Below are 25,771 nucleotides of genomic sequence, written 5' to 3' on the forward strand. Positions count from 1 at the left end.
TCCAACAGCATTTTTTTTAGCAAATCATTCTCCCACCAGTAATATATGAGATTTCTAGCTTTCCAAAATATGTTTCATCAGTGGCCATTTCCCACCTTTTAAGTTTCTGCCAATGGTTAAAAATTGGCATCTTATTGTTGTAAAGTACTCACAGCTAGTGAGGTTAAATATCTTTGCGTATACCTACTAGTAATCTGCATCTTAAAATGCCTATTCAGATTTGTCTTCTGAGAAAAAAAATCAATTTGAAGGAGGTTTTGGTACACTAAGAATAGTGACCTTCTGTGGGCATACTAATTATACTAATCCTGTATCCACCTTATGTGCTGCAAATATTTTCTCATAATTGATTGTGAAGTTTTGTTTACTTTTTTTCCCTTTTTGGTTCTGTTTTCTATGTCTTCTGTTACCATGAGGTTATACAAATATTATGAAGTTTGTTTCCATCATCACTTGACTATGTAAGAATTTGAAATAAAAATGTAATTCATGTGAATGTTTTTAGACCGAAGATATAATACCTTTCTTAATTATTTGACATCTACTTTGTCTTTCTCCTTCACACTTCAATTATTAGGTGTCTGGCGTTGATAAATAAAAGATTTGAAAACAATTAGTTGTTTATAGTAATTGTTCTATATTGGTCTTCTGATGTCAGATTATTATTGAGCTAATGAACGCCATTATATATAAAAAATCTACTTGTTACCTTGTACTTTGTTTTAAATAGAAAATACCACAGTGATTATGTCAAATATATAAAGATCTAATAATGAAGGTCATTTTTCTTGCATTTCAATTCTAATTTTTTAATATATTCACTCTCAAGAGTCCAGATTACAGAATAAAAAATAATGTGAAAGAAATGGAAGATGTGGAAGTCTAATGGATATTTTAGGTATGCATGTTTAGATAAATGTCTACATGCCACACACAATAGAAATTATGCCCTAAAATAATAAAGAGATGACACAGGATGCAAGTCAGAATTTCAGATACTTCATTAATCCCTCTTCTGGATCAAAGGTATCCCTACACCAGCTTATACTCACAACCTTGGATCACGTCTCATCCTGCAATGTCAGTTCTGTCTCTGTGGTCTAAATGATTATTTTCTCTCCTTATAAAAATAACCTAGCCAAGGACAAGGGGGCTAGCAGTCTTTCTTCGGTGGGGTGCCTACCCCTATCCCTATTTTGCTTGGTGCAAACACAGGCAAGTTCCTTTGTGGATGGATCATTTTCTAGAGGTCATTCAGACCATAATTTCAGGCCCTCGCCACTATCCTGATGGTCCTTCTTAGGAAATTAGACCCAGTGGGAACGTTTTCTCCCTCTGCTTAGTCTATGGGTCAGCATTTTCCTTGTCTTGTAGTTCTTAATTCCCGTAAGTGGCAATTATTTAAGACACAGTTAGAGAAGGTGCAATCTACATTCATCCAATAAAGCCTAAATATTAAAAAGGACAGAAGATTTCAGCATGGTTACTAAGGATAAATGGGACAGCATTTAGCATTTGAAAGGTACCGACGAAGTGGTACAGGAGTAAATGGATAAAATTAAAAAAAAAAAAAAACAAGATTAAGAAGAACTAAAAGGGCATACTATGTGTCAAGGAGACAGAGCATCTTAATTATAAAAGGTTAATATCACAGTCAGCATCAAGAAAGAGGTAAAAAACCGCTCTAATAAATATTACGTGAAAATCCACCAAAGGCAGCTGATTCAGAAAGTCTAAATTTTATATTTTTAGGGAGCATATGATAAAAGTTAGTTAGGTTAGTACTGTGGTCGAAAACACTCTTAACCGCAACACCATATTAGTGCTAAAAGAACATGATGCTTGGGAATGAAATCACCATGTTCGGGGAAAGGCATGCCAGAAAAACTATTATCGCTGCACGGACGTGATAGATAACTGCATCCTAAGGTCACAGGTTCTAAAAGAAGCCCAAGGAGGAAGGTTAAGAATTCTGAATACTCTGTGGCTCATTCATGAGGACACCGGTGAAACTGCTGGGATGGAGAAAAGAGGGGTTTAGTTAAAATGGCCACACACTAGTGAAGCACAAGGCAGAAGTTCCGACGGAGAGTCCTGCAGGGAACACCACAACATGGCAGGGCGGCTGTGGACACTGGGGGTTATGACGCCGGCAGGCGGGCACGTATGGTGTTGATTAGATATACCACTTCTTCCCATGGTCTATGCGTAAGAGCAGGTGAATACCTGTGAAGTTCTAATAACTGACAAGTCCATTTATATTCTTGAAGTTTCAAAACTTAATCTTTATGATTTAGTCTTCAATTTAACTCATCATCTGCCTGGTATATCAGAAAGTAGTATTTTGCCAAGAAAATCCAACATGTGATGTGTGTGAGACACGGCAGACACATGAAAAACTTCTGGGCTGAAAGTGAACTTTCACCCAGAAAACCGGACTCATTCTCCTAGGACCACTCATAAGGTTTTAAGTTCCACAAAAGGTCTACTCTCTACAATAAATCCTTTTGTTCTTTAGTTCCCAAAATGGTTCTGATTCTGTGATGCAACCCTGACCGATGAAACACTTCTGAGATGGGGACATTTCCGCCAAGTATCACGCGTGACATGGCCACCTAGCATAAAGCAACAGCACCAGGGCGGTGGCCCCGAAACCCGCTGCTCCACGCTGCCTTCCCAGATGTCAGGTCTGGTCAGGCACTTCACCTCACGGCCCCCTCACCAGTCAACGGGGAATAACAGTAGCACAGGGTGGTTTTGGAAATTAAATGAGATGATACTCTCAAAAAAAAAGCCCAGTCATGTGGCAAATCGAGTGCTCATATGTAATCGTTACTATCGCATATAATATGGTCAATTATTTAGATTAAAATGGAATGAATTCAATGTTTCTTTTTAGATCTTTCCTATACTCTAAAGAGGAGAAAAAAATTATTGTTAAAGAGGCTTAATAAGATTAAGTCAACTAGAAAAGTATTATGACAACTCACTGGCTTCCAAGGTTCCTCAAATTCACTATTTCCCTCTTGCCTGGGGCCTGGAATGTTCTCTCCCACTTCACTCATACCCTCTCTCAAGACTTAGCTCTAAGGCAGGAGTCTCACCTAGTGCCTTATGCAGATCACTTCCCCGCGTGCCTTCCCCAAGCACCTTCAACCTTTTCTCTGTAGACCTTAGAGAGCAGTTGGGTATTTATTAGTGTGGTCATTCAGTTAATGTCTATTCTCCACTAAATCAATAACCCCTACTAAAGCAAGGACCAAGCCTGTGTTGCTCATTCTTTTGTCTCTGATGCCTATAGCACAGTGCGCTGGGCACACCCTGGGCGGACAAAGTTCTGCATTTGTTTGGTGGCAATCTGGTGGGCCCGAACGCAAAAGTAGTCGCAAATTTCCAAATGAAATTAATCTCTAGTCACTTCAAAACTTTAAAAGGGTGTTTTGCAACACACTAAGAAGCAAAAGAATATAAATCTCATGAACTCAACGAAGTTTACAAAACCTGCCCACTAAAAACGTTTAAAAATTACCGATTTAACTGTTCAAAGATATGACTCAGAAGTTGTCAGCAGAGAGAGTGAGAACGCTTTTCAGCAACCATGTGGAGCTATTCAGGAAAGGTTAGACCCCTTCGATTCTGATATCGGTTGGTGCCTTACTGATCTGGTTCTACGGGGTGAAATCCCGTAAATGGGAGCAGTGTGGCACAGCTTTCTAGAATTCTATGGTTTTGGGTTTTACATCAAGATTCATATCAGAAACAAGACTTGTGGCTGGCTTAGCAACAGGGGGAAAGAACCACACACTTGAGGAAATTTCACAGAACTCCCATTTGCTCAGGAGGCAGAAATAGTGGGTAGGGAGGCTGGTCGTGCCCTTCACTGCATGGAAGGTCAGGACTAACTTAGAGGGACACCGGTAACAGCACGGACATACAAAAATGGAACGTAACTAAATACACACACGAATCGAATGCCTGCATAAATCAGTGGGTTACACTTTGAGTGGAACTCAAAACCTGTAGGCCAACCACACTCAATTTTACCTGTATTATTATGATAAACTGTTGTTTCTTATATGTTGAGTGAAAATGATTATACATAAAAACGTAATAGGTGAAAATGTAGACATCTTAACACCCAGAAGATGAACACACCCAAAGAGATTCTGCCATAAATAATAAAAATATACAGCGCTGGATTTCAAATGTCTTTTTCAATGTAAAAAAAAAAAAGACATTAAAAATTTGGTATGCGCAAACTGAACATAAAACATCTTAAGAATGTCCTTCTAACACATTTTCTTAGACACAGATAGAGAAATTGGGGTAAAAAAGAAAATATGTTAAGTATTATAACAGAATCGTATCTAAAACCAGAATTACCTCTTCGGTAAAAGATTCATGACCTAAAAGCATACATCGTGGAAAACTTTCCTCACTACGTACAGGGGAAAGGTCAGAAATACAGACAAAGATGATGTATCAGCGTAACATTCAAGTCAAACAGAAGAAACCTGAAGTGTTGCTGGGCCGCTTTCGAAGGGCCGGCTTGTTTCATTTCTCTCCACCTTCAGCATCTTGCCGCACATTCTCTGCAACCGGCAACTCACCCCCCTCCCAATCCCCTTCGTGGACCCAACACCACTTCTGCCGGCTCAGCGTCCAGCTGTCTGGCTTCTCACCTCCGACTCCTCAGCTCTTACAAAGCCAAGACTCTTCTACTCGCCTTCCCGCACCTCAGGTCAATCACGACAGCTGTTTACACGACACTTGCACAAACTGTAGCGCCTTTCCATCCCGGTAGCAAACACGAAGTTTAAGAGGAAGAGCGCTTACAAGTTGTTAAATAACAGTGCGAGTAAGTGTGCACAAGAGGGACCACATCTGGCACCTATTCTCTCTGGTCCTTGGTGTAAACGTGAGATCTGCTCTGTCTGAATATCAAGGCTCATCTAACAAAGCTGAATCCTGTCGACGGGTTATCTGTAAAACACCGAGAAGTACCACAGTTCAGTGTTGACTGCATGCGCCAGAAAAATGTCAATAGATTCAATAAATAATTTATGTCGATAAAGAAGGTGAAAATATGATACAGTAACTGCCCGATAATGAGAAAGGTCATGAGATTGGTACCTTGTAAAGAAATAAATACTATAAAAAAATAAATACTATAAAGAAATAAATACTATAAAATACTATAAAAACAGCGCTCTAAACTTTCGAGAGAACTACCTGAGCATTTTCACTTCTCTGTCATTTTATATTAAGAAAGTCTTTAAAGTAAACAGTCTATTTATTAGAAACAGTCTTGTTTCTAATCACGAGACTAAGGTATATAAATGTGAATACGTAAGTTAGGCCATCAATCCAGGTCACCTGTTAATATAAAATATAACTTGGAATATCCACTCTTGTCACTCAAGAGCAGCACCTACTGGCACAATTAAAAAGAACCCAGAAGACACAGAGTGATTTCAGTTCAATACTGTATTAATTAAATACTTACAGAGAACTTAATATATGCCAGGCACTATTTTAAGTACTTTACAAATATTATTTAATCACTGCAAGACATTCATCACTAAAAGAGATTAAGTGACACAAACCTTACTCCAAGATTCAAGGATCTACTTTGGTAGTCGGAGACACAGATTCTATTTAAAGCCAACAGAATCGAAATCTGTCCCTGACCAACATCTGGAAAGAAGACGGTAGGTACTACAGTTCATTCTAACATCGTGACCCAGACAACAAACATGGAGGAAATCCTGAAAGGCAGTTCCCCCTCAAAGGAGTTCTCTCCCCTAAAAAGAAAACACAATTTTATATTCCATGCAACATGAATAATCGATACTAACTGCAAAGGAGTCTTGCCTCTTCCTTTTATAAACAGGAAGTCACTTACATGAGGTTTTTATTTTAAGCATGCATTAAAATTATGATTTTTCATAAGACGAAAGAATGACTCTATGCCAATCACACTGACATGCTACTCAACAAATGGCACTAATAGCTGTGACAAGAGTGAACCTGTCTGAGCAGAGCTTTTTAAGAAGTATCTAGACCAGCCATCAAAACTATGATTTTATCTAGCTGGGGCGCACGCTATATTCTGCTGCGATAAAAGCTATTAGGTGATTTAAGTGACTACTTTACTATGATGGATTTTCATCTATTAAAAGAATGTATTTAAGTGTTTTTAACCTTAGTTAGAAATAGGAAAAATGGAAAAAAAATTAAAAAGCGTAAGCATGTCTATATAAGCTAAAATATTTTGCTTCCTCATATTTTTCCTGAATAAATTAACTTTGCAAATTTATTCAATTGATTTATATAGTTGAGATGCTGATTAACATGTATCATATGACATCTTTTTGGTCTATTTAATTTGAAAGTCTCACGCCAATTAGCATAATTTCTGTATTAACTTCCCCATTTTCATTTTCCCATCCCAATCAACTCCCTTCCCTAATGACCCCTCACCAACAGAGACACCTATTTAATATTTTCTACCATAGATACATGTAGGAAATAGAGAAAAGATAAGAAGAATTTTTTTTTGTATTTGTAACTTAACACAATTTTTATCTGTGGCAAAATACATAAAGTTTACCATCTTAACCGTCTTTAAGCGTACGGTCCAGAAGTGTTACATATATTCCCAGTGTTGTACAATCAGTCTCCAGACTTGCTCATCTACCAAAAGTGAAACTGTACATACTAAGCAACCCCTCACATCCCTTCCCCCCAGCCCCTGGCAACCATCATTCTATGTTCTGTCCTCAGGAATTTGACTAACTCCATGGACATGGAATTACACAGTATTTTTCTTTTGTGTCTGGCTTATTTCACTCAGCATAAGGCTCATTTATGTTGTAGCAGGTGTGAGAATTTCCTTCTTTTTAAGTCTGAGTAATATTCCAATGTATGTATTATATTATATATTTTATATAATTATATGTGTATTACACATGTTTTATAATATATAATATACATGTATAATAACGTATATAATCTAACATATATTTTCTTTATCCATTAATTCGTTGATGGGCATTTGGATTGTTTCTAACTTTTGGCCATTGTAAATAATGTTGTTATGAGTGTGATCTGCTTTCATTTTATATATACACACACACACACACACACAGAGACACACACACACACAGACACACACACACACACACACACACACACACACACACACACACTTAGAAGTGGGAATGCTGGATCAAATGGTAATTCTATTGTTAAGTTTTTTGAGGAACAACCATACTGTTCTCATAGCAGCTATACTAATTCTCTACACCCTTGCCAATACTATTTTATTTTTCGACAGTAGCTATTCTAGTGGGCGTGAGGCAGTAGAAATAAACTTTTAAAGTGGCTTCTTAGCTAGTAAGAAAAATATGGTGAACTCCTCTAGGATTTTGATGGTTTCCTGTCTCACATTCATGTCCTCCATCCATTTTTTGTTTATTTGTATGCATGGTGTAAGAAAGTGGTCCAGGTTCATTCTTCTGCATGTCGCTGTTCAGTTCTCCCAGGACCATTTGTTGAAGAGACTGTCTTTCTTCCACTGGATGTTCTTTCCTGCTTTGTCAAAGATTAGATGACCATATAGTTGTAGGTTCATTTCTGGGTTTTCTGTTCTGTTCCAATGATCTATGTGTCTGTTTTTGTGCCAGCACCACACTGTCTTAATGACCACAGCTTTGTAATATAACTTGAAGTTTGGAATTGTGATGCCTTCAAGTTTTGGTTGCCTCCAAGATTGCTTTGGTTATTTGGGGTCTTTTCTGGTTCCGTACAAGTTTTCGGATTGTTTGGTCTAGCTCTGTGAAAAATTCTGGTGGCATTTTGATAGGGACTGCATAAAAACTGTAGACTGTTTTGGGTAATACAGTCATTTTAACAATGTTCTTCCAATCCATGAGCGTGGAATGTTTTTCCATTTCTTCGTGTCATCTTCAATTTCTTTCATATGTCTTCTGTAGTTTTTAGAAGACAAATCTTTTACCTATTTGGTCAGGTTTATTCCTAGGTATCTGATGGGTTTTGGTGCAATTGTACATGGGATCGATCCAACCTCCTTGACATTGACCACAGCAAGTCCTTACTAGATACGTCTCATAAGGCAAGAGAAACAAAAGCAAAAATGAACTATTGGGACCTCACAAGATAAAGTGAAGGAAACAATTAACAAAACTAAAAGGCAACCTTTGGAGTGGGAAAAGATATTTGCAAATAACAGATAAAGGGTTAGTATCCAAAATCTATAAAGAACTTATCAAACTCAACACCTAAAAAACAAATAATCGAGTTAAGAAGTGGGCAGAAGACATGAGCAGACATTTTCCCAAAGAAGACATCCAGACAGTTAACAGACACATGAAAAGATGGTCAACATCACTCATCATCAGGGAAATACATACCAAAGCCACAATGAGATACCATCTCACACCTGTTAGAATGGCTAAAATTAACACCACAAAAAACAAGAGGTGTTGGTGAGAATGTGGAGAAAGGGAAACCCTCTTACATTGTAGGTGGGAATGCAAACTGGTGCAGCCACTGTGGAAAACAGTATGGAGGTTCCTCAAAAAGTCTGAAAAAAAAAGAACTACCCTACACTCCAGCAATTTCACTACTGGGTCTTTACCCAAAGGGCACATAAATACTAATTCAAAGGGAATATGCACCCTGATGTTTATAGTAACATTATCAATGAGAGCCAAAGTATGCAGAGTCTAAATGTCCATCGACTGATGAATGGATAAAGAAGACGTGGTTTATATACACAATGGCACATTACTCAGCCATAAAAAACAATGAATCTTGCCATTTGCAACCACCTGGATGGAGCCGGAGTGCATTATGCTGAGCGAAATAAGTCAGTCAGAGAAAGACAAATGCCATATGATTTCACTCATATGTGAAATTTAAGAAACAAAACAGATGAACACAGGGCGGGGGGACAAAAAGAGAGAGGGAAACCATAAAACAGACTCTTAACTACAGAGAATATAGAGTTACTGGAGGGGAGGTGGGCAGGGGGCTGGGTCAGATGGGTGAAGGGCATTAGGGAGGGCACCTGTGATGAGCACTGGGTGTTGTACATAAGTGATGAGTCACTAATCTACGTCTGAATCTAATATTACACTATATGTCAACCCACTGGAATTTAAATCAAAACTTGAATCAAAAAAAAGAAAAAAGAAGACACAATACGAAACTATTTATCATGAGGGCAAAACTAACCAGAGAAGAATTCTATTATAAGCAAAAAGTGAAAGGCCTTTCTTAGTCAATAATATAAAGGATCAAGGAACAATAATTTAACTGGCCACTATATATTCTGTATATAAATATGCATATCTCCACTTTATTTGGTCATAAGGTTTTTTTTTTTTAAATGATTGATTTTTGTAAAAATACCAGGCACAGTAATCTACCCTAAGTCATACAGTCATTCAGGAGAAGGACAAGATGGTGACAAATCAGAGAGATTGTCAATGAGTTTATGTTAGATCACAGAGGAATAAAGAGCTTGGGTATGTGAAATCGAAGGAGAATATATATATCCAATTATGGGAATTTTAGGATAAAATTTAAGACACATCCACGCATAATTTTAGAAACTGCTATGGTAGTAGAGAGGAAACAAATAGACTCAAAGAAATACTGTCAACTGATTTTCATCAAAAGTGCAAAGGCAATTCTACAGAAAGAGGGTAGTGTTTTCAACCAATGTTGCTAAAAAAAAAAAAAAAAAGAAAAGAAAGAAAGAAAAAAAAGACACTTCTATGAACACCAAAACCCTCACGTTATCCAAAATTTGGAAAACGTATGCTTCACGTTATCCAAAATTTGACTCAAAATAGATCACAGATTAAATATAAACTACAAAAACACAAAGCTCCTAGAAGAAAATACAGGAGTTAATCTTTGCAATTGGGTTAGGCAAATAGGTTTTAGATACTGTATCAAAAGGACAACAAGTAAGGAAAAACATTAATAAACTGGACTTCGTGAATAACGTGGTCCCCTCTTAGCCATGGGGCATATGTTCCAAGAACCCTAACAGATGCCTGAAACCACAGATAGTAACATACAGTTTTTTTCCTGCCACACATACATACCTGTGAAAACATTTAATTGATAAATTAGGCGCAGTAAGAGATCAACAACTAGTAAAAGAGGACAATTATGACAATATATTGTGATCAAAGGTACGTGAATGTGGTTTCTGTCTCTCTCTGAAGGTCCTACCGTGCTGTCCTCGCCCTTCTTGTGATGACGGGAGACGGTAAGACGCCCGTGTGATGAGAAGCAGGGAGGTGCGAGACGCAGGCGCGGTGAGGCAGCGCGAGGCTCCTTCCGACGCTGCCGCAGCAGGAGGGCCACTTGCCTAGAGATCGCGCTGACCGCAGGCCAGCGAAACCACGCGAAGCGAAACCACGCGAAGTGAAACTGCAGGTAAGGCGGGGGAGGCTACTGCCTTAAAAACGGTTTGTTGGCGAGAGACACCGTTAAGAGGAAACAAGGCAAGGCACAACCTGAGAGAAAATATCTGAAGATCATGTATCTGACAAAGGCCTTGTGTCCAAAATACATGAAAAACTCTTAAAGCTCAGTTACCCAATGAGACACTTCAAAAGACACTTCATCGAAGAAAATATACAGATGGCAAACAAGCACTCATAATCGACATCATCAGTGATCAGATCAAATTAAAACCATGAAATACCACGAAACTCCTATCAGAATGACTTAAAAAACCCGACAACCGTAAGCGCTGGCGATGAGGCGGGACCAACGGAACTCCCAAACATTGCTGGTAGAAACAGAAAACGTGTAGACGCTTTGGAAGTTTGACAGTTTTCTTTAAAAGTTAAATGCATACATACTGTATTGTCCAGGCGTCTCAACCCCAGCTATTTACGTGAGATAGACGAAACCTTACATTTACACAGAAACTTGTATGTGAATGTTAACAGCAGCTCTGTTTACGTAACTGCCAAAAGAGTAAACGACCTACATGTGGACTGTCATCGGGGTCCTGATTTGCATCTCCCTGACGAGTAATGATGTGGAGCATCTTTTCACGTGTTTCCCGGCCACTTCTAGATCTTCTTTGGAGAAATGGCTATTCAGGTCCTCTGCCTGTTTTTAAATTAGGTAATCTCCTTTGTTACTGTTGAGTTCAAGGCATCTTTATATATTCTAGATGTAAGTCCCTCATCAGGTAGATCTGCAATTTTTTCCCCCATTTTGTGGGTTTTCCTTTCATCTTCCTGATGGTATTGTTTGAGGCACAAAAGTTGTTAGTTTGAAGAAGTCCAATTTATTTTTTCTTTTATTGCCTTAGCTTCTGGTGTCATATCCAAAACACTATTGCCCAACTGAAGGTCACAAAGATTTGTTCATATGTTTTCATCTAAGGGTTTTATAGTTTTAGTTCTTCTACTTAGGTCAAAGACAATTTATGTTTTAGATAGATCGATAAAACTGTGTATTTATGGCAATGCAGGGGTTAGTATGCACACATACATTTCCTACTTCTGTCTGCTGAGAAAGCCCACAAGCCAAGGGTGCATGGAAGCAATGAGTACACACAGTGTGCATACCTTGGTTTCTAAATACCATTCTCCAATAAAAGAAACCAAAGATCCTTAAAGAAGAGGATGATTTTAGGATTAGGGCAGGCAGAACACCAGATGACCTAGAGCACACTGTGGGGCTAAGAAAGTAAAGGGACAGTCGGAAAAGGATGGAGCCCATCAAAGGACACAGAAGCCCAACCAGGAGAGCTCGCGGTGGCCAAAGCTGGGGCAATCTGAGCAAGAAAATAAATAACGATGCTGAATCGTAAACCACAGAGTATAATAAATTCATACTGGTAAAAATAAATTGAATAAGAAATAATTGGGAGTGAAAGGACAGATATTCCTTAAAGAAGAATTCCAATTAAACGTGGAAGGAACGAGGGAAAGAGAATATTACTGCTAAAACTCCAAGGTTCCTGTGATAGGCAAGATCCACTAATGAATGTCAAAATTAGTGGGCAAATGCTTGAGGAGAAACAGGTTATTTGCATAATCTGAAAGTATCTCCCCTGAGATGTGAATTAATTAAAAAGGAGAAAACAGTAAGTTTGTGGTGGAGAAATATGGAGAGACCACCTCACTCAATGGATCCAGTTTATATCGCCCACCGTAACATACCCTGACGTGCCAGACGTCTGCTCTGCGAGACGCTTAAAAACCTTACCTGAGGGGCGCCTGGGTGGCCCACTCAGTAAAACGGCCAACTCCAGATTTCAGTTCAGGTCATGATCTCACGGTTCGTGGGTCTGAGCCCCGAGTCGGCCTCCACGCTGGCAGTGTGGAGCCCGCTTGCGATTCTCAATCTCTTTCTCTGCCCCTCCCCCGCTTGCTTGCTCTAAGTAAATAAACAAAACTTAAGAAGAAAAAAAAAACTTAACTGAATCATGAGTAACATCAGACTACTGCAATACAAGAACATCTACAAAATAACTGATCCATATTCTTTAGAAGCATCGAGGTTATCAAAGATAATGAAAGACTGAAAAACTGGCATGGACTGGAAAAGACCAAAGAAACACAGTAAAGGGCATGTTGGTTCCTGAGCTGAGCTCTGGAACAGAAAAACGGAAGGAAAACTGGTGAGCTGGGAACGAAGAACGCAGCTTACGAAATGGTCTTGTGCCGACACTAATGTCTTCGGTGTTGGTAATCGTATCATGGTCGTATCTGACACTAACATTTGCAGAAGCTGGACAAAGGATATTTGGGAACTCTGTACTACTTTTACAACTTTTCTTTGAGTTTAAAATTATTTCAAACTAGGGGCACCTGGGTGGCTCAGTGGGTTAAGTGTCCAACGTAGGCTCAGGTCATGATCTCATGGTTCATGAGGTCGAGCCCCGTGCTGGCCTTGGTGCTGACAGCACCTGGAACCTGCTTCGGATTCTGTGTCTCCCTCTCTCTCTCCGCCCCTCCCCTGCTCACGTTTCTCTCTCTCTCTCTCTCTCTCTCTCTCTCTCTCTCTCTTTCTCAAAAATAAACGTTAAAAAAGTTTTTTTTCAAATTATTTCCAAAATAAAAACTCAAAACAAGGAAAACCCACTAAATGGCAATGTTGCTCAATAAAAAAAAAAAAATCGCAAATGATTGATAACATGTATTTTACATCTTCTGAACTGAATTTCAGTACTAATGAAAGAGCACACCTAAATTTCTCCCATAACCCGAAGAACCTGTACATTATTTTCCCACAGATGGTTTCAGCAGGAACGGTAACAATTATGCTACGTCAGTAGGAAGACCTGCCCACACCTACCTCGTTTCCCTCGTATAAAACTGCATTTTACTCAGGGTCAAGATACAAATGTGAGGGTGTGCAAATTTTTTAAATATATAAATTATATTGAATTAAACAGTTGATAAAGGTCTATATAAAAATAAAAGCCACATCAATTACCTGATAAAATCATACCGTACCCACTATAACTTTGTACAATCAATTTTTTCCCCCTTAAAATTTTGATAAATGAAGTTGTCAGGGGGGGATAAGATCACAATTTTGTTTTCTCTTTTTTTCTCTTTAACTATTTTAACTTTCAGAATTCAGTTCGTGAATGCTAGCCTCGATAAGATCACAATTCTGCTTGCTGATGAAGTACACACACTGTCATGTGCCTGTATAACCTTGCGGCAGCAAGGAAAGAATCCCTAAGCAAAGTTTTAATGTGGCTCCGAATTACACAGCTAATTATACTTAGCAAGGGCTCCCAAGAAAGAAGAGAGTGGAGTTCTCACTGGAAAGAAATTAACCACTAGTTTAAAACTTCTAAGATCACGCAGGTAGGGGATGGGGCTGAGTCCTGTGAGGGCCTGAGATCTACCACAAAATGATGAACTGAATGGATTTACATGAATTTTAGATTATCTCCAGCCAGTTGTATGAGGAGTTACTAACAAAAGCTACATTTTAATTGTGTATTCTGACTTTATTTTAAATTTGTGACTACCTTTGAGGACTTCACAAAACATTAAAATACATACTAGAAAGGACATTATTTCAGGATCATATGCATTTTTAAAGACAGTTTTAAAAATATAAAGCATAATAAATAAGAATAGAAATAATTCAAGTAAGTTAAGCGGTAAGTTTCTACTCTGAAAAAAGGCTTTCTATCGACCTTTTCGAACCCTCACTGCAGACGTATGTTCAGACTGCCGACATATGGATGGACCGCTAACACACAGGCACATCCGTGGCTGAGACTCGTGACTCAACAGCAACTTGAAATAAACGCGAACAATCGTTTCAGCCCTTTCCCTCTAACTTCCTACCATTAAAACAGCAATAACAAAGCCCACTACCTTTCTCTTTTAAAGAAAATCCCAGTATCGCGGTGCCTGGATGGCTCAGTCAGTTGAATGCCCGACTTCGACTCAGGTCATGATGTCACGGTTCGTGAGTTCGAGCCCCACATTGAGCTCTCTGCTGTCAGCACGGAGCCTGCTGTGGATCCTCTGTCCCCCTTTCTCTCTGCCCCACCTCTGCTTGCACTCTCTCTCTCAACAATAAACATTTAAAAAAGTTAAAATAAAGGAAATCTCAATACCAGTAATAATTTTCAAAGCTCTTTCGCAGGCATGATTTAATCTGATATTCAAAAGAAGGGCTAAACAGTGTTACTCATTTTCCCGTGGAGAACACAGACCCAGAATGGTTGAGTGACTTCACTAGAGTCACACGTCTGGATAGTCAGAGTCAGGACGCTAACACCAAGTTCATCCGGCTGACACTTGCCCCCACGGTCTGCCGGGCTCCGTGCTAGGCAGCACAAGTACAACTGTGAAAACATTTACCCCTGGTGGTTCTGTTCGTGCGTTATATTATGCCATCTTACTTCCTAGTTCCTGTTTCCAGATTATCTGAAGTCTTAAAACTCCAAAATTTTAAGACTTCACGATAATTTCATTAACTCACAGATGCCGATTCTGTTTCGAGCTCCTGTCCGTGCAGGATTACGGAACTGGGAAACTCCCGGGAGGCAGTCAGGCATGGACTGTGGTCGGCCGCACTGTCGTTACTCAGCCTCCTTGGGCAAAGTCAGCATCTCGGAGACCCATTTTTAAGAAATCATTAGGTTGGGAATAACACCTATAAAAGAGCTTTGTTTTGAATTAATGGCTCGGTGAAAAGTTTGGTTTCTTTGTCACTGCAAAGTCACAATGCGACAACGTAAAGTAACAGCGTTCTTTAGTGCCACGCACTGGCCACCCCAAACAGGAAAGCACGCTGTGGACAATCTGGATGCGTCTCCAACAGTGAGGACGCCCTACTGCGGGAGGGCGGACCAGAGAGGGAGCACGGATGTCCCCAGCCCTGCTCCGCAGGGATAAGCGGACAAAGGAAGTTTTCAGATGTACCGAGGAAGAGTCAGAACATTTATTCCTAAGCAGACTGAATTAAAAAATATTTTAAACTGTATAATTAGAAGGTTTTGAAACAAACTATTTCAATATATTATTCAATAAAAGAGAGACGGCCATGAGTTGAGAGGGTCTGCTTATCAGTAACAGTGCGTTTACCGACAAGCAGCCACAAACGAGCAAGTCTCTTACTGGAAAAGGCTGGTTGACGAAAAACACTGCTTTGGCATGAATCACCCACTGACTATACAGTATGTCGGGGAGTCAGTTCTAAACTCAGGGAATCCGACAGGGCTGAGAGTGAGAAAGACAGCAAAGGGAAAAAGCCAGTGACCACAACATCAAACCTGTCCTGCAGAGAGGGACGTGGTGGACATCACCTTCCGGAAGGCACCGGAATGTGTAGACAGGAGTTAGAAAGGAACAAAGACATTTAGCAGCAGTTAAGAAAAACAGTAAATTAACCCATGGGTGATGTCTGAGGTTAAAGAATCAAACTGCTGAACTGTTAATTATTTTAGGAAGTCTTTTGTTAGTAGTGAAATATCAGGAGACTGGAAAACAAGGAATCCAGTCTGAAGGTTAAAAAGAAAGAGGGTAGAGGCTGAAAATTATAGAGCTGCTAGTCTAACATCTATATTAGGAAATAAATTTGAGATGATACTTATGGATGAGCTTAATGATACATTTGGAGAAGTACAATTTAATAGGAGTGAGTCAGCATGGATTTACCAAAGGCAATCATGTCAGAAAAAATTTCGTTCCTTTTTAGGTTGAAGTAATAATTGGTTTATGTAAGGAGAACCAATGAGAAACTGTCAGGATTTTCTAAGATTTTTTGGACCTCTTCATAAAATGAATTATTGTACAAAATGTCATGACATGTGTCAGAGCACCAACTAACAAAAGGGGCTGAAAGTAATGGGGTTAAAAATAGAGGCCCCACAATCTGGGGAAAACTACATTCTACAAGGCTCTGTACATCAGAACGCTAATGTTTTTAATTAATGATGAAGAAAATCTTTTATATGAGAAAATCTGAATATTCCGCTAAATGAGAGGGAATGGTTAAGGTACAAAAGGCTACAGATGTTTTATCTTAACCGTGATAGATTAAGCAAAGGGGCTCCAGGGTGGAATATGAAATTCAATCTGCCTAAATATGCACTGATACACTTGGAGAGAATTAAGGAATCAGTTAAGTATAGTTTAACTGGTGCCGCATTAGTTAGCATTAGAAAGGAAAGGATTTGGAGTTTTGATAAGAGTCAAACTTTCACATTCTTATTCTTTATAACTGGGTAAGAGGAAAATGCTATGGAATGCAATTAAATAATACATGTTTTAAAGAACTAAAAAAACTGATTATCTTAAAGAATAATATGAAAATCCCACTTTGTGAAGAGAATAGATCTGTGGGCTATCATACTGCACACGTCATAATCCAATGTACATTTTTAAACGATGAAGTCTTAATACATATATAAGAACTGATGAAAATCACATCAATTTAAATAGGATTTGTTTAAAAAACACCCTACAATAAGCAAAAACTAAAGGAATTAGAGACAATACCATGTCATCACTTAATGTTTAATTTCTCCTGAATAGAGAACATCACTTGATCGTTGTCTTTAACCAACATGTCAAACATTTACACACTTCGAGCCCCAGCTTCTCAGAGGAGATTTGAAGTAACCCCATGGGTCTCACTGTCATGCTGCAGAGAGTGGCTGTGTCGCCACCCCCCAGCAGGGAGCGCCACTAGAGTGGCCACACCACCAGGACGTCCAGCGGGCGCCCCCCCCCCCCCCCCCCCCCGGCAGGGAGCACCACTGCAGAACAAGCGGTCCCCGAGAGCTGCAGAGGCGTAACTGTGCATCTGTCACCTGGAGCTCAGGAGGAAAAACCCTCTCTTTGTTCTTGCTCGGCACAATCACGAGAGCTACGCGTGCTTCCCTCTACCTTCCCATGGTCTTCTCCATCCTCTTCCTCCCTGGATGTTGGAAGTATTCTGAGACACAATGACCCACGTCCGGCTGGAGGTCACTCGTACTGCACGCACAGAGTGTGTTTAATTCCTGCTCAGGGTGCAGTGGGTGAACACCACGCTTAGTCTTGGGTAACAGATGGCAGGCGGGCAACTGCTAATACAGAGGTCAAATAAAGACCATCTTGGGGGTGAAATGGATTCCACTGAACAGAAAGAAAATGATAATGTACAGTGACAGAAAGAGTTCTGGAGACTTCTAATCTGGAGGCCGATTTTGTGGGAAGTAATATGATTGCAAAATCTCATATCAGATCTAGAACGAGTCTCTTTAGAAATACGGGAAGCAGGGGCGCCTGGGTGGCTCAGCCAGGTGAGCGTCCGACTTTGGCTCAGGTCATGATCTCACGGGTCCTGAGTTAGAGCCCCGTGTCGGGATCTGTGCTGACAGCTCGGTGCCTGGAGCCTGCTTTGGATTCTGTGTCTCCCTCTCTCTCTGCCCCTCCCCTACTCATTCTCTGTCTCTCTCTGTCTCTCAAAAATAAAGAAATGTTAAAAAAATTAAAAAAAAAAAAAGAAATACGGGGAGCAAAGAAATCCCATTAAAAAAAAAAATATATATATATATATATATATATATATATATATATATATATATACAGAGAAGTGCACAGCTCACAGGCGAGCTTGAGGGATTTTCTCCAATTGAGCACAATCATATCCCAACATCAGGAGTGAGAAACAGAGTATCACTATTCTGGATGGGATAGAGCGACTGTTCCTCATCCCGGTGACTGCTGCCCCCGAGGGGGAACGTACCCTGGTTCCTAACAGCACAGATTAGTTGTGGCTGGTTGTATATTTCATAAGAAGAGGACTGCACAGAATCCACTCTTCTGTGTCTGGCTTAGTTCATACGATACTGTGACTGAGAGATTTATCCATGCTGTTCCTTTCTCCTACTCTGTACGTCCTCCCTGCTACAGAGGGTCCCAGTAGGTGAACACAGAGCCTATCATACATTCTACTAGATGGACATTGGCTAGTTTCAGGTTTTGACTATGATGAAGGTATCAATAATGATATGAAGTATACATACTAGAGTAAATGACTATTTCCAGTAAAAAGATTAAAACTGCCTCAGCAGGTAAAAATCCAAATGCAGCTACATGCTGCTTATAAAGAAGCTGATGTAGCTACACTAACAGGAAACACAGAATGATGGCAAGAAGCATTACTATAGATAAAAAGGAGCATTTCTTAATTATAAGAGAATACACGTATTTTCTTTATGATACCTGGGTAAGCGTATAAAACAATCTTAAAGTTCTGAGTAGCCAGTGATAGAGCTTCAAAATATGTAAAACCAAAAGTAAGAGAATGTAAAAAAAATGGATAAATCTACAATCATAGGACGCAACTTTACCACAGCTGACAGAGGTAGCATAACAAATATAAGAATATAGACAGTCTGAACAGCACGGTGAAAAAACTCAAAGTAAGTGATGTACAAGGGAGCACAGAATACAGCACCAAGCAGCTCCATTATTTACATTCCATTCTAGTACGTCTCAAACATTGACCAAAACTCACCAAATTGTGGACTTAAAGCATAAGTAAATTTCAAAGCACTGAAATAATTCAGAATTATGTTCTATAAGCACAGTAGCCAGAACCTAGAAGTCCATTTACATCACTATTTCCATAGTTAACAAACAGATGACTAGAAAAATCCCCAAGGGCCTGGAAATCAAATAATATGTATCTAAATAACCAACCTTTGTTTTAAAAATAATCACTTGTACCTGCTTTTCAAACAAAGCTATAACCAAAATTAACGCTCACATGGAGCCTTTAATTCTCTGGACTGTGACAGGAGAAATGATACCAAAATCGTTCTCCTAGTTCCCCCAAATAATTGAGAGAAAAGACACAATGACTCATCAACAGAGTCAACGGAGAAGAAAACTGAACAGCCACGGACGCCGAGTATTGCGATGTCTGCGTGTAGCTCGCGTGTCATCGGTTTTAGATCATAAGAAACCTGTGTCGCGGCCGTCGCTGTCCGCATCTCACGGAGGGGGAAACTGAGACCCACCGAATTAAAACAGCATTTCCAAAGTCGTTCAACAAGGGAATGGGGACTGGCGTTCAAATCTGTCCTGCCCTGCAGGCCTGCCCCACAGACGGAAACACAGGTCGCTCCTGACTTTGCTGATGAGGAGTCTGAAGCCTGGAGATGTCCGGAGATCGGCCCAGCCTTACAGACTGGCACACCAGGACGCGAACCGGTCTCCGGGGGGCTCTGGCTGACTTCCTCACCCAATAACTGCAGCTACCTCGCAATGTACACAAAGCCGGGGAGGCACACGATCACGGGACGGGAAAGCCTCTTTCCGCACAACTGTTTCCCACAGAGCAACCCGGTACCTTACTTTAACATGTGCACTTCTAAATATGGTCTCAACTGAAGTTTAAACTATCCCAAATGACGCTGGGTACAGTCTTTTCTGTGGCTGCGGCTTAGTGCGTCCCTTCTAACGGTCTTTAGCTGGTTGATACACGGGGAGAGCCGAGTGGGGACCACGTGATCTTGGGGTGGTTTCAAACCCAGCCTTTTATTAAAAGAACCGCGCACTATGCTTCCCTGAACGCTGGCCTGCAAGATTCTCGGCACAGGAAGGGCGCAGACAGCGCACAACACGGCCGGTGGTGTCCTCCCGGGCCGGGCCGTCGGCCGCTCTCTCGGAGGACCGTGACGCCGCCGCGGGACCTCGACGGCGCCCACCGCCCGCCGGGGGCTCACCAGCCACGGTGCCCAGTCCCACCACCACACAGTACGGAATGCGGAGCGGCAAGGGCCTGACTCGGCATCTTCTTTACACTGAGGAAGGCTCCCGTGGTGCATCCCCAGACGTACCGCAGACGGTTGACAATCACAAGGTCAAAGAGCCAGTCTACAACAGTCTACCTTTTTCAAGTTTTCTTGAAACCGAGCTAAGTCCGCCAAAGCAAAAATACCACCAAAGAGACGGTGGCCACGCACGGGGAGGGACCGGCAACCGGCTCCCCGTACCGCCCCCGTGGGTCTGGTTTGCGAGCAACTGGGGCTTGCCTAGAAAACGGCTTCTAACAGAATTATGAATACAGACCACAAACTGGGATTACACCCGCATGAGCATCACACACACACACGGGAACTAGAATAATGGTTCTGAAAGCTCGTTTTACACTAGCAGTATTTCAGAACACCTCTCCAGGGCACACACAGCATTGCTTCTGCGGCAGCGGCCCGTCCTTTCTGCACAGGACGGAAGGAACGCGTGTCTCTGCTCTGCAGTCAGCTTCCGCCCCTTTCCCTGGTGTTCATCTGCAAGTTAGAAATACTTTCTTTTAGGGAAATAACCCGGTTTTCAATGTCTAACCAGCGCAGCGAGAGACGGGAGACACTGATATCGCGCCTTGAGAAGCAGGCACAGTACTACCTTGAAAGTGGTACTTTGCTGGGGCGTCTGGGGGGCTCCGCTGAGAGGAGCTCAGGTCATGATCTCACGGTTTCACGAGTTCGAGCCCCGTGTTGGGCTCTGAGCTGACAGCACGGAGCCTGCTTGGGATCCTCTCTCTCTTCGCCCCTCCCTCACTTGTGCAGTCACTGTCTCTCTCAAAATAAATAAATAAACTTCAACAAAAACGGTACTTTGTTGGTGGCCCGATATCAGCGGAGGTCACTTTGCTCGGCCATCTCCCGAAGTACCTCCGTCCACAGGCAGTTCTTCTGTATGGTCAGGGCTCATCTGAGGGAAGAATCCTTAGGGGATGAAGGCCAGAACATACTTCAATTTGACTTCATCTGTTTTTGTGACTAAAGCTTTAAACAGTCCAGTCTGAAACCTTTTCAGTAACAATCTCACCAAAATGTGAGGAATACTGACCTGTGTTTCTGTTTTTCAAAAACAGCCCCGGATACAACAGAGAGAAAAAATAAGACGTTCTACCATTACCTTAAAAGGCCAATCATAGCAAACACGAATCTGAAAGAACACAGCAGCAGAAAACACAAGACCTTATAGGCAGACGTTGTCAAATGTATTAATAATCGATCAATAAGAATATGATCCATCAAATAACTCATTAGGTTCTGTTTCTTTCCACGTACGTGTTGCCTGAGCAAAGATGGTTTACGCGTTTTGCAAACGGGCAGGGTTTCCCATGACTTTTGCACTTTGGGCAGGGTTTGCCACAACTTTCAAACACTTCTGTCACATCTCCAGCGTTACCCCTGTGACCCACCACCCCCTCTGCGTGGCTCTTGCTGGTCAGGCACAAAAGGTACCGAGCTAAGAGCTTCTTAGCCGTTAGCTTTTTAACTTCTTTACCACCGTGTAGATTTACACACGAGACAGCTGACGCAAGACGGAGCGGGCCTGCCTGAGGTCACGGGGCCGGGAAGGAAAGACGTAGACAGAGTTTGCATTTGTCTCCAACTGATCCCAAAGCGTCTGCCTAAAACAGCCGCTGTATCAACTGCTACTATTTAAATACAGCAGCGCTTGGGCTACATCTCAGAACTTACTCTAAATTTCCTTCGGGCAAGCACTTCCTCAAGCAGGTTCTCATACTCACGTCCATCACACTGCTGTTCCGCACAGTAAGGATTCAGCACTCAGGGGAGGCACTTGCTTGTCAAAACGCTGGGCTACACACAGGAATGGTCCTGCTTACCCCAGCAGCTGCTGCCATGCCCCTGACCCCCGCAGAGGGAGCTACCCGACTTCCAATCCAAGGAGGCTACAGCATTTAGCAGCCACCTCTGCCGCCACCAACACGGCCCTCACACCGTGGACAAGGCCCTCCTAACTTCTGGGGAGTGAGCGACACCATGGTACCCCCGTGCCAAGTCGCTCAACTCACCGTCCTCGGTCACGTCCCTGTCCAGGTACTCCTCACAAGACAGTGGTACACAGGGACAGGGTGTAACATTTCAATTCACAAACATGCTTTGAAAAAAGTTAAAAATGTTATCCATCGGTCAGAACATGAAGTTCAAACAACTACTACCATTGCAAACGTTTCACTGCCTGTCGGCTATTTGTGGTTATAACTTTACCGTCTGGGGCGGGGGCGGGGGTGGTGGTTACTTTGTCACATCTGCTCCGGCTGACACAGAACCGAAAAGACCTGTTTCCCTGGTTGAGTGGGAGGAGCCTGGAACGCGCCGTTCGTAGTCTCGAAGCAGACGCGGTCACACACTCCACCACATTAAGGTAAATGACGTGAAGGGACCAATAGCCTTCTGTTTTCATAAACGGAATGAAATCCTCCTAAAAACGCCAACTACTTTAAGGCCCCGAGCCCCTTACCAGCATGCAAGTAAGCCAGGTCCGGGTTTTCGATGTCCGGGTGCTGCTCTTTCAAGTGGTTCCGGAACTCCACGGGCACGTTCGTCCCGTAGTCACACTTGGGGCAGTTGTACATCTTGACCCCCTCGTGTTTGCCCGTGTGTAGAATGTGTTTGCGGATATTTTCAGCACAGTTGGACCTAGCAAGTAAGAAAGGAAAGTAAACCGCGTTAAGGTCGAGCACCACAAACACGGACAGCGGCCAGAGCACGCACGTAGGCCTTACCAGGCACTAGTCCAAGTGCTGGACTCAGACGCGAATTTGGACTCGTACAATTCATTAATCCCATGAGGCTGGCAGTTTTGGGGACCTTGGTGCTGATTTTTAAGTTGGCCTTTTACCTTAATCCTATGCACAACTGGAAGCACTAACTCTCAGGTTCTACGATTTTCATCTCAAATTATTCTGGTGCCACTTGAGGGCACTGAAGGAGCTTCCTTCACCCCGAGAGCACACCTTTGAGGAGGGAGGAAAGGTACAAAGGGAAGCACTCTTGCCTCCACTGAATTTAGAGCATTAAAGAAACAAAGAAGCTTTGGCTTTTACGTTCTACCAAGTGAGCCACTTCGAAGTCAGGCTCTAAAACAGTCTGGAGACAGAGAAGCATCGGCGTGGTAAGTGCCTGTGAGTTTTCCGAGCATCACGAACCATCACTAAAAGATACAGTGAGGGCCTTGGATGCCATACGCCAAACAGCCCTGAGAACAGGAAGAGATTCCTCTCACGCTGTCTGCCGACAAACCCAGCAATGTGAGGCCTCTGCTCCCTGAAGCAAACTCTCCTACTCGCTCCTTCACCCCTCTCCACGTCTTTGCATCAGAGACGGCACACCTAGACCCTTTCTGAACACACTCACAGCCGCTTCCTTTGTCAGAACAGTAATAAAATGAGCGCTGCACAAGTTCAAGCAGGTCGGGGCGGGCTGCGCCTAACTCGAAAGAAATGAAGTATGAGGCTGGCCTCAGGTTTCCCGCAGAGCAAAATTAAGTGGCAGAAGAAAATCAAGCGACAGGATTATCAGCTTTTCTTGAGGGTATTGCCGAAGGACAAAATCCTGCCGGCCGCTGTGTGAAGCGAAGGTTCTGTGAACGGCAGGGCGGGAAAATGGTAGTTGGCAAACACGTGTCACGATGCCCACGCGACGGTGAAGGCTGTGCACCGCCCTGACACTTCCGAGTTACAGGTGCATCGTGGATGAGCCACGGCACCGCCACGTTCGCTTTCGGGAACGCACCCTAGGAAACACTGGTGAGGAATGCAAAGAGGGTTCTGATCTCCCAACTTTCCAGTAGCTGCGTTAGCACTCACAGGTAAAGGCAACCAATGACGTTAGAAATGCAGAGACCCGGAAAATACACTATCTATTCACTCACGAGGAGGGGGGATGGAAGAGAACCATGAAAGCAAGGCACAGTCCATGCCAATGGCCTTAGGAAGAACACTCCACAAACGGGACAGGGACACCCTTTCCTGGAGAGGGCAGATGAAGGGGAAATGCAAATACTGTCCTCGTGAATGAACAGTCACCCTGCATTGTCACAACAGTCTTGTAACTGGATCCAAAGTATTCCTCTGGAAGAGCTGGGCCGCCCCCCTCCCATCCCCCCCCCCCCCCCCCCGCAGAGTAAGTCATCAATTGCGCATGCCCAGCTGTGTGTATTCAGAAAGACTGAATCAGAGAGATCCTTCTATAGCTAGACTCGAAACACCTCAAAATGTTAATGCAGCTATACAGCAATGCCCACTTCTGTTTTCCAAATATACTTTAATTATATATTAATATTTACATTAAAAAATATTTATAGGGGCACCTTGGGGGCTCAGGTGGTTAAATCTCTGACTCCTGATTTTGGCTCAGGTCATGATCTCATGGTTCATGGGACCAAGCCCTGCATCGGGCTCTGGACTGATAGCCCGGAGCCTGCTTGGGATTCTCTCTCTCTGCCCCTCTCCTGCTCACACTCTCTCTCTTCCTCTCTCTCTAAAAATAAACAAACATATAAGAAATATTTACAATAACAGCAAACACCTTTAAAAATAAGAAAAACTGGAACAACAGATATTTTTCAGTTATTTTCAGCTTTGCCTTTGGCAAGGGCTCTGCCAAGCTTTATGTTAAGTTTCTCTTAAAATCAGACTAAATGTAAGTTTGTGAAAATATGCACATACAGCTAACCTCTTTCTTGCCACTACTGAATCACCAAACTTGCTGTTTATATAAATCCCTAGAGCTAATTAATAATCACAGTATTCGGTAAAGAATGAATAAATACCGAATGTGCTCTCTGTGCTCTCACTGACCTGCTCCTTTGAGGGTATCACAGGTCTCCTGGAGGCGGAGACAGTGAGAGATTCTCCTAGAGATTTTTTACTAGAGAAGGAAGGGGCCATCAGGAGATGGGCTGACTATCAAAGGTCACAGCTAGAAAGTGGTTAAGACCTCCTTCCTTATATATTTACATATCAAAGATACTAGACAGGTTCTAAGAAAAGGGTGGGGTTGTGGAGTCTCTTAAACCTATAAGTGTCCTTGGGCTAAGAGCTCTGCATCCTGGGACACAAGTAACACAGGAAAACATCTGAAGGTGGATGAAACACATGTCCACTTTTATCATTAAAAGGAAAAGGACCATTTTTTGGATTCCCTGATGAGCCGAGTGAACTGTTCCAAATTACTCCCTTAATTCTACAGACCTCCCCTTTGTTTTCCATGGCACCGCAGACACCCCCTCAATTCACCAATGTTTACTCACACCAGGGAGTGAGAACAAAAAGCTCCCACTGTACTTAGTTAGTACTGTTATTTGAACTTCCCACTCTTTGGTGCCACCTACATTACTTCCTTATGGAAAAAGCTAGGCATTAAGAATCATCTGTGACAATCCTGATCAAGTGAGGAAATGAGAATTAC

At 42.0% G+C, this 25,771-nt stretch overlaps 1 protein-coding gene across 3 annotated transcripts in view; it reads right to left on the minus strand.

Annotated features, from left to right (window-relative positions):
• The window catches only part of ZNF407 (zinc finger protein 407), a 459,316-nt gene that overhangs the window by 122,141 nt on the left and 311,404 nt on the right, over positions 1 to 25,771 (minus strand). For all 3 annotated transcript variants that reach the window (XM_047086264.1, XM_047086265.1, XM_047086266.1), the window contains exon 8: positions 22,821 to 22,999. In XM_047086264.1, the coding sequence (XP_046942220.1) occupies positions 22,821 to 22,999 (179 nt within the window). The remainder of the gene's footprint in view (positions 1 to 22,820; positions 23,000 to 25,771) is intronic.

This window comes from Lynx rufus, unplaced genomic scaffold, assembly GCF_022079265.1.
Source record: "Lynx rufus isolate CCGP_SWC_20201006 ecotype Redwood Valley unplaced genomic scaffold, mLynRuf1.p SCAF_20, whole genome shotgun sequence".
NCBI lineage: Eukaryota > Metazoa > Chordata > Mammalia > Carnivora > Felidae > Lynx > Lynx rufus.